Below are 9,937 nucleotides of genomic sequence, written 5' to 3'. Positions count from 1 at the left end.
AGGTTGGAGAAATTCCTAGCCAATAATAGTAACTTGACTGCGGCAGTGAGTACAATTTATTTTCATATAGTATTTCACATTAATGTATCCTTAAGCAAAGTATAGCTGCTTTATAGATAATTAATAAATATTTACATAGATGTCCTACTATATCACCATCTGTACTTCAATCTAAAGCCTGTATTGTTAATAAATAATCCTTTTATGCTAGAACAGATTTTATTCATCTTGAAAAGTATATTTGATAGATATTTATTTGATCAAAGCTTTCGGATATTGTTTGTGGTGTAAACTTCTTGCTATCAAGTTTCCTTAGTGTGACCTTCTGTATACTTATATTTATATTCTATACATTATCAATGAAATATTGTTGAATGATATACTATTTAAGGATGTATGGGTGTTTTGTTAGTTAGTGTGGATCTGGTAGGGCAAGGGTGATTTTCGGAAGCACTACACTTCTTGCTGAGTACAAAAACTTTATTTATACAAGAAATCGCTTTGACTGATATCGCGAGGCGTACCGGTAGGAAATCTTACGTGAGACGGACTACATTCGCGATGCGTACCGCTCGGAATCTTTGGTGAGACTAACTGTTCCCCTTAAGTGGCAACTCAGAGCTCCATCTCGCGGAGAGAAACAAACGAAAAACAAAACTATGCTACTCTAAAACTATTCGATTGCAACCATGCCGGCCGCCTTGAAATGACGATTTCAACATAAAGATTAATCATTATCCATCGGAAGGATACAAGTTTTTGTTATGCTACGTTTATAAGTTCCATGCGCGGTGCGAACTGATACAACTCGCGTTAAACCATCGCGCCCCGGGAAGGTCTCTACTATTCGCCCCAGCAACCATTTCATTGGAGGGACATTGTCTTCCTTCAGCAACACCATCGATCCTGGCTGGATATTGGGCTGCACCGTCGTCCACTTCTTCAGAGATTGGAGTTCGCTAAGGTACTCGTTGGACCATCGTCTCCAAAACTCTTGCACCGTGCGTTGGATGAGTTGCCATCGGGATAATCTGTTTAGCTTTAGTTCGGTTAGATCGGGTTCTATGATTGAGTTTAATGGAGCACCTATTAAAAAGTGCCCAGAAGTTAAAGGTTCGAGATCAGAGGGATCGGAGGACATGGGAGAGAGGGGTCTGGAATTTAGGCAGGCTTCAATTTGTGTCACGACAGTTCCCAGTTCTTCTGTCGTGAATGAGGCTGTTCCGAGAGCTCTGCGCATGTGATGCTTAGCTGCCTTTACCGCCGACTCCCACAGGCCACCAAAGTGTGGAGAATTAGGAGGGATCATATGCCAAGTGATGCCCTCATTTGCGCAGAATCGCTGTACGATCTCCTGGTGTTCTGTATTTTGGAATAGTTCATAAAGCTCCTGGAGTGCGCGATTGCCTCCAACGAAGTTCGTGGCATTGTCGCTGAATATATCCGTGCATCGACCTCGCCTAGCGACAAATCTCCTCAATGCTGCCAAAAATGCATCCGTGGTAAGGTCGTTGACTATTTCCATGTGAACCGCCTTGGTGGCGAAACACAGAAATACGCAAACGTATGTTTTGAAAATTGCCTTGCTCCGTATCCTTGGTTTACAGTTGAACGGGCCACAGAAATCAATGCCTACTCGGAGAAAGGGTCGAGCTGGCTGTATTCTGGCTGCTGGTAATTGGCCCATCACTTGCTCCGCTATGATAGGTTTCGCCCGGAAACAGCGCACGCAGTTATGCACCGTTTTTCGACACAAGTTGCGTCCGTCGATGATCCAAAATTGCTGCCGCAGGGTGTAAGGCTTGAGGTCCCGCGTGCAGGTTTGCTTTATGATAGTGTCGAGCGATTAGTCTACTTAGTTTATTTTTCGCATGTAGCAGCATCGGATGACGCTGATTATCTTCCAGATCGGAGTTCTGGAGTCGACCTCCTACACGAAGAAGGTGATGTTCATCGAGGTAGGGACGAAAGGACTGCACTCTGCCCTTGTAATCAGTAGTACCGTATTCTCGTAATTTCTTGATGTCCTGAGCGAAGTCCTCAGATTGTGCAGCTCGTATCAATCCCAGCAAGGCCTCATTCAATTCAGAGGCTGATAGAGGGCCATAGTCTCTTCTGTCTCGCGTCGCTTTGCAATTTGCAACGAATCTGCGGCAACGGGCACTGATTCGCAACGTTTTCGTGTAGCTCGAGTAATTCATCACGGGATCCGCTACCGCCGCTATGCAAGATACGTTGATGGCCTTTTTCAATTCCTCGTCAGTCTGGTCGTTGGATTCCGTCCGCCCTAGCCGTAGGGATGGCCATTCGGATTCTTCGTACTTTAGGAAGGCAGGCCCGTGAAACCAATTATCTGCCTTACTGAGAGCCTCTGGTAGAAGGCCCCGAGATACCAAGTCCGCCGGGTTCAGTTCGCCTGGAACGTGTCTCCATTGCTCCGGCGTGCTCAATTCTTGTATGCGGGCAATCCTATTTGCCACGTAAGTTGTATAGCGACTTGATTGCGATCGAATACGATATAGAGTAATTGTTGAATCCGTCCAGAGGCAGATGAGTCGATAGACCAATGCTATTGCGCCGGTCACCTTCGCGGCGAGCTCCGCTAGTAGGAGCGCGGCTTGAAGTTCCAGTCTTGGAATGGTAGTCTTCTTCAGCGGCGCGACTCTAGATTTAGCGCACAAAAGATTTATGTTGTAGTTGCCAATTTGATCAAGAGCCCTTAGATAAATGCAACATCCGAAACCGAGCTCAGACGCGTCCCCGAATCCATGAAGTTCCAGTGCGACGGCATTCGGAAGGAGGGCACATCTTGGTATTTTGATTTCCACTAAAACATTGAGCTGCTTGCGGAAAGTTATCCATTTTTCTTGTAATGGTTCTGGTAGAGAGCCGTCCCATTGGAGATCTGTAATCTTCCACAATTCTTGCATTAACACCTTGGCCCAGAATACCAATGGTGCGCTGAGTCCAAGAGGATCGTAAAGTTTAGCTATTTCAGACAGGATCATTCTCTTCGAGTAGTTGTGGCGTTCCTCGACCTTGTCCCACGTTAGTACGAATTGATCGTCTCCAGTTTGCCAGATCAGTCCTAGTGTGCGAGTTTGATCAGCCTTGGGAAAGGCAACGCTGCTTGCAGGATTCGTAGACACCTCGTTGCAATTGGATGCCCACTTGTGTAGTTCGAATCCGCCTTGCCGCATGAGAGATTGTAATTGTTGCTGCAAATCCTTAAGTCGCTGAATCGTCGACGCTCCCGTTGTGACGTCGTCAACGTAAGAATCTTCAATCACTGCGCGAGCGGCCTCAGGGAAATCCTTCATTTCATCTTCGGCTAATTGTTGTACCGTCTGTGTTGCTAGAAACTGAGCGTCGGCCTCTCCGTATGTCACAGTGTTAAGCTGATAACTGAGAATCTCTGCAAGAAAATTAGGACGCCACCAAATGCGTTGTAAACATCTTTGATCCTTGTGTATTTCTATCTGCCTGTACATCTTAATGATGTCGGCCGTCAGTGCGTATATGTAAGTTCTGAAACGAAGAATTACGGTAAATAGGTCTGGGGACCTACCTTCAGAACGTCGTTAAGTGATAGATGTGGTTCTATCTTAAACGAGGCATTAAAAACCACTCGTAGTTTTGTAGTAGTACTACTGGGCTTAAGAACGTGGTGATGCGGCAAGTAATATTGCACCGCCTTTGGCTCAGAATCAGATGTCTCGTTTACCGGCTCCATGTGCTTTAAGTCGATGTATTCTTGCATGAAGTCGTGGTACAATTTCTGTATTTCAGGTTCTCTTCGTAATCGTTGCTCCAACCGAAGAAACTGCTGCAATGCTGCCATCTTGGTATCGGAGAGATTCGTGATCTCCGGCTTCGTAAGGTATGACACGGAGTATCTTCCGTCCGGCTTTCTCACCGTTGTTTGCTTGTAATGTAGCTTGCACTCCCTTTCTTCGAGTGATAATGCCCGATCCTTGATCACTTCCTCTTGCAACCAGAATCTTTGTATTTGCTCGTTCAAATTATTCACCGTACATGCAAGTGACACTGTCAGTTTCGGCTGGCGTTTTTGCTCCAGAATTCGTCCTCCTATTATGTGACCTATGACCGTGCCATGTAGTTTTGGAAATCCATGCTTCATCGCGATTTGATCTCCCGTGAGTAGATCCCAGAAAATATTGGCTCCAATTAGCAAGTCAATCTTGGAGGGCGTGTGAAATTGCGAATCAGCCAATTGAACGGTCGTCGGAATCTGCATAGCATCCTCGATGGGGCAGATCGGCATATTCTGAGTGATGTGTTCTGTAACTAGCAGTTCAAGAGGTGTTCTAAAAGACGAGATGCGTGATCCTATAGTTGTGCGCACAATAATATGTGCCCGTGTTTGAGCATCATTCAATCCAGTTACTTGAAGGTTAACCCTTCTTCCCTTCAGTCGCAACGTTTGATACATGCGTGTAGTTATAAAGCTGTTTTGAGAGCACCCGTCAAGGAGTGCTCGAGCTAGATGCTCCTGTCCACTAAAATCATAAATTTTGATTATCGCAGTAGCTAGTAATACTTGCTTGACTTTAGGTTCCGGACGAACATTCAAATTGCAAGTCGTTGTCGATGAGCTCACGTTAGCTTCTTGTTTACTTCCGTTAGACGAGGCATCCTTTGTGTCGATCGCGTTTGGCTGTGTCGGAGACTCGAGCGCGTTTGTTTTCAAATGGAGCAGCGTGTGATGTCGCCTTTGACAGATTCGGCAGCCTCCGGATTTGCAATCTATTGCACGATGTGAATTGCCTAAACAATTAATGCAGAAATTTAATTTACGCGCTGTCGCTATTCTTTGATTTACCGGCAGGTCCGTTAGCTTCTTGCACTTGAACACTGAAGAGCGCTTGACATATGCCACACATAACCTTTGATGTAGTTACAAAGGCCTTACTGGACCTTTCCGGTTTCGCGCGCGCACTTGTCGCAATTGCCTCTAACACGCGCACTCGTTCTTCCAGCACTGTCATGATTTCCTCGAAGGTTTGTATTCTGTCGGTCGGAGCCTTTGATTCGATCTCCTTTCTTGACGCTGCATCGAGTTTAATCGTAATATGATACGTGAGAAACGCATCCCACTTGTCAACCGGTTGCTTGAGAGCCTTCAAGGCATGATAATTTCGCCGCACTCCGTCGATCAGAGTCTGCAAGGATGATGCGGAGTCTTCTTGTGTTATCTTCAAATCGTAGAAATTCTTGATGTGTTTCTTTATAATGCGAGCTTCGTTATCGTAATGCTGCGTCAGCTGCTGCCACGCGACGGCATAGTTTTCGGCGGTGAGCGGAAGTTCGACGTATTGCCTCGCCGATCCCGCGCTTACGTATGACTGTAAGTAATAGAACCGCTGTGTGTCGTTCAATCGCACATTGTTTTGGATAAGCTCCGTGAATATATTCTTGAAAGTCAACCAGTTCTCCCATTCACCGTCGAATGGGGTTAGTTTGATCTCGGGAAGTTTGACAGATGCAGTCGTCGGTGTGTTTGATGACTGGCTTCGTTGCGCGGCGTTGGATGGCGCTGCGGCTGCGGTCGCCTGTTGCGCCGCTCGAGTTCGTGCTTGCAACAAACGGAGGGACGACTCGGTCTTAAGATGGCCGTCTTCGAAATCGCCACGTTCCTTCTGTTGCTCGTCGCCAGATACGCCATCTTGTTCGTCGATTTGGTCCTGTATCTGCGAGAAATCCTTGAGATGTCGATCCAGTGCGCTTAAAAACGTATCGATCTCGTGCTCCGTTGATTCGGAAATGACGCACGTTTGGATCCATCGGTTTATGGAAGTAACGCGCCCTTTTATGTACGCCCGCTTTCTTACGAGCTTCTCGAACGCCGACATTTTGCTTGACCGTTACGTGAGGCCAACAACGACGCGACCTTTCGGCTTGACGGAATTATGCTCGTCTAATCACGCGAAAACTGTTCTCACCGCGCACGTATACTCGTCTTTCGTCTTTGTACACTCGGTCGTTCGCGACTCGAAAACCGATTTGCACGAGAAAACCGCGCCTCGCCCAGATCCGGCTCGAAGGACCAATGTTTTGTTAGTTAGTGTGGATCTGGTAGGGCAAGGGTGATTTTCGGAAGCACTACACTTCTTGCTGAGTACAAAAACTTTATTTATACAAGAAATCGCTTTGACTGATATCGCGAGGCGTACCGGTAGGAAATCTTACGTGAGACGGACTACATTCGCGATGCGTACCGCTCGGAATCTTTGGTGAGACTAACTGTTCCCCTTAAGTGGCAACTCAGAGCTCCATCTCGCGGAGAGAAACAAACGAAAAACAAAACTATGCTACTCTAAAACTATTCGATTGCAACCAATGGGTGACATCTTAAAGCATTACCAAAAATCTAAAAATTTCCTAGATTGTTCTATTATTACGTCTAAGTATCTGTGTAAAATTTCAGCACAATTCTCTTACTGGTTTAAAAGTTATTGTATTTAAGGATGTATTGGAGGTATTTCAAATATATTCAGAAAGTGCTGTAAATTGTTTCTAAATTAAATTAAAAATACTCTGTAAAATTTTGAAATTATTTAAGAGTTATTTAAGTTTAAAGTTGATAAAATTAACATTATCCCTTATAGAGAATCGACATTTTTGCTGTAAATATAAATAAAATATAAATAAACCATTAAGATATTTCTTGAACTTTTTTTATGTGTAAAACATACATCATTGATATTGTATTTTAAGTTTCAAAATTTTTTGCAACAACATTTTTTGAAGTGGTACGTGATACATTACTTTTAGTTTTTATATTTTTGTAAACCAATTTTTTTAAATATGATTTCAGTGTTCCTATCTTAGCAAGAATGTAGACAAAAAAAGTGTGGAAAATTCAGTCAGAAGCATATTGGCGAAACTTGTAACTAATACTCTGGCATCAAAGTTCAGTCTACAAGGTCACGGAAACAAGAGACGCTTTGATACTTTGAAGGTAAAATCATTATCAAATTATAATTTCCGAGGAAAGTTAAGCAGGAGGGGGAATAAAAATATATTTCTTTGTAATATTTGAGAATAAGTGGAATGTATCTCTTAAGTTAATCTTTTTTTTAGAATTGAAATGAATTACTTGTCAATACAATTGTAACTTTTAGTAAAATCTTGTTTTTCACGGAAATTTATATACATTGACTTTAAGAGGGAGGGGGGAGAGAGGGAGAGAGAGAGAAAGAGAGAGAGAGACTGTGGAAAGATTTAAGGACTGTAGGAATAGAGTGAGTTATATTCAATGCTATATGTATATATCTTTTCACTTTGATATTTTGAATTATTCGGATACATATAATACACATAATATAGTCGGATACATTATAACTAAATATTTTTGCTTTCTGACTAGTGATTATAGTTAAGGAAATGCCAATAATATATCAGATAAGGATCTTACAGCTTATATTTATTTTATTTTTCTCTCAGTTTTATCAAAAATGTTTGGTGATTGTTATTGAAGTGAAAAAGATATACCTGACGTTGAATGTATATGGGGATTTTTTTGAAATTGTTTTATTATGCTTTTAAAAAGTTTTAATGAACGAATATTAGTTTATACCTACAATAATCGTCACATTGATTGACGATAATGTCATCTTATCTTTTTCGTTATTATTTTTTTTGTGACATGTACTGTTTTTAATTTAAGTCTCATTCTTTGTTGTCTCATTTTCTATTGCCTACTTTCTATTGGTTGTTTTTGTTCTTTTCCACTGTTTTTACTGTTCTATAAAAGGCTTTAATCGGTTTACGTGTACTCGCGTGGTTTTCCGTCCCTTTTTGATCGTGTAATTGACGTCTGAATGTTTTTCGATTACTTCATATGGTCCTATCCACGGAGGATGCGGGATATATATATAATTAAACGGCACTTTGGAATAAAAAGTAACTTTTAATAATCACTCTGCGTTACAATCGTTATTCGCGTTTGATGCCCGTTACTGCTCTGCTCCCTGACTCCGATTGGCCGCGTTCAGGAAACACAACTGTTGAGTGAGCGCTCCTTATGATTGGTTCTTACATTTATATCCGGAGTAGAACCAAAGGTAAGAACCAATCATATTAAAGAATCACTGACCGCTCACTCAACAGTTGTGTTTCCTGAATGCGGCCATTGCCCTCTCGTTTCCTGTTGTCGCTTCCTTTTGAATCCTCGTCTTGTCCTTCAATATCGCTGAGTTGCTCGATCGTATCTGGGCCGATCGCGCAACTCATCTTTTGCTGATTCGGCGTTGCGTAATTCTCTCGGGCTTTCGCGGTCGCGTTCCCTATTGTTATTCTCGGTCTTTCTTAATACTATTCTTATTTTATTATTACATTTTAATTGGGGCCGCAACATCCCTCCCCCTTTGAGAGAAGGAAACTACGGTCTGTAGTTTTTGCTACAATTTTCCGCTGCTTATCCTATTTCTATTTCTGTTAGGGTGATTTATTTTCTTTATTTGTTTCTGAGATTACATTCTTCTTATTTTCTAGTATAGTATCGCTGAGTCGCCTTGTACGTGCGGTCGGGCGCTTGCTCGTTTCTTATGTCTTTTTATTACATAGATGATTATTCCTACTATGCTTAATATAATTATTAACGTGAGTGTCGATCCTACGGGATATATGACGTAGGGATTTTTTATTAGGGTGTCTTGGGATTTTTCCAATTCTTTATTGATGTCGCTTATTTCTAGACTTAATTCCATTAATTCGTTCGGATTCCTAATTACAAGTTCTAATCTAATTTTTTTTTTCGCTTGTTTGTTAATATTTTTATTTTTGTTTGTTAGCGTTAGGTTAAAATCTGCTAAGTGCATTTCTATTTGTCTCATAGTCGTTTGTCTTTTTGTTTTTATAATAATGTCGGGTGTGGTTAGTTTACAATTTTCGATTATACTTAGTTTCCCTGTTCTTTCTATTTCTATTTTTTGTTCTGCTTGTTCATTACATTGAATCGTCAGCTGTTGTTTTTTCGGCGTTGAGAATAGCCACGTTTGTGGTTCGCTTAATGTTATCCATAAGGTTACGTTTGACATTATTTGACGTTTCTCGCAGGTGTTTACATATCCTGGCGTTTTTACGTAAACTTGTACTTCGCATGGTGCGTCGGCTTTTACAAAATATACCGGGTAGTTTCGGTTACATACGTATTTTACTCCGTTTCGTTTACAGTCGTTTAAATCGCGTTCCTCTAGCGTTATGTAATTATGATTCTCTTTATCTATTGCTAATAGGTAATTCTTCAGAATAGGGCCTTTTCCGAATTTTGATATTTTCTTGCGGTTTTCTTGGTAAAAACCTTTGTTGTGACTCCGACAGTGATAATCAATCGGGGGAGCCCGAAAAATATGCACCCTACCTATTTTTTTTACCTATTTTTACTTTATTTTTTATAAATGTCTAGATTAAGGGCGCATACACTTTCCACGCGAACCGAGGTTCACGCACACCACCCGTGTGAAGTTAGCCCCCCAACTTTAAAAAAAATTGATTTTTTTTAACTCATTTGATTGCTTATCGTTTGCACATGTATGCACATTTCAAATTTTCGTTTGCACACTTCTAGTAAAAAAGTTATTAACAAAACAATTTTGGGGGGGCCAACTTCACATTAGCCCCCCAACTACGAGCAAATTAGATCCAAATAGTCTTAATCGACAGATTTTTGTTTGCACATTTCGAAACAGGTCAATTTTTCGTTTGCACACCCTTGGTTAAAAAGTTATTAACAATTAAAGTTTCAAAAATGGTCAAAGTAAGTAGATAAGTTCAAAACACGAATACTGTATTTAAAATGGCATTAATCGATAGATTTTCGTTTGCACAATCACAAACAGGTCGACTTTTTATTTGCACACCCTTGATTAAAAAGTTATTAACAATTAAAGTTTCGAAAACGGTCAAAGTCAGT

The 9,937-nt window shown here is 41.5% G+C and overlaps 3 protein-coding genes across 3 annotated transcripts; all 3 read right to left on the bottom strand.

Annotated features, from left to right (window-relative positions):
- Positions 1-727: 727 nt before the first annotated feature.
- LOC112455084 lies at positions 728-1,687 on the bottom strand. The gene has a single exon (XM_025016786.1). It carries the CDS (start codon positions 1,685-1,687, stop codon positions 728-730), a length of 960 nt encoding a protein of 319 aa, XP_024872554.1.
- Positions 1,688-1,733: 46 nt separating this feature from the next.
- On the bottom strand, positions 1,734-3,491 carry LOC112455083. The gene has a single exon (XM_025016785.1). It carries the CDS (start codon positions 3,489-3,491, stop codon positions 1,734-1,736), a length of 1,758 nt encoding a protein of 585 aa, XP_024872553.1.
- Positions 3,492-3,541: 50 nt separating this feature from the next.
- On the bottom strand, positions 3,542-5,873 carry LOC112455085. Its single transcript, XM_025016787.1, has 2 exons — positions 4,844-5,873; positions 3,542-4,788 (listed from the first exon to the last, which is right to left on the bottom strand). Exons 1-2 carry the CDS (start codon positions 5,871-5,873, stop codon positions 3,542-3,544), a joined length of 2,277 nt encoding a protein of 758 aa, XP_024872555.1.
- Between the last annotated feature and the right edge of the window lie 4,064 nt (positions 5,874-9,937).

This window comes from Temnothorax curvispinosus, unplaced genomic scaffold (assembly GCF_003070985.1).
Source record: "Temnothorax curvispinosus isolate PA1 unplaced genomic scaffold, ASM307098v1 QBEX01005810.1, whole genome shotgun sequence".
NCBI classification, from domain to species: domain Eukaryota; kingdom Metazoa; phylum Arthropoda; class Insecta; order Hymenoptera; family Formicidae; genus Temnothorax; species Temnothorax curvispinosus.
This window is presented reverse-complemented; position numbering and strand designations above follow the sequence as displayed.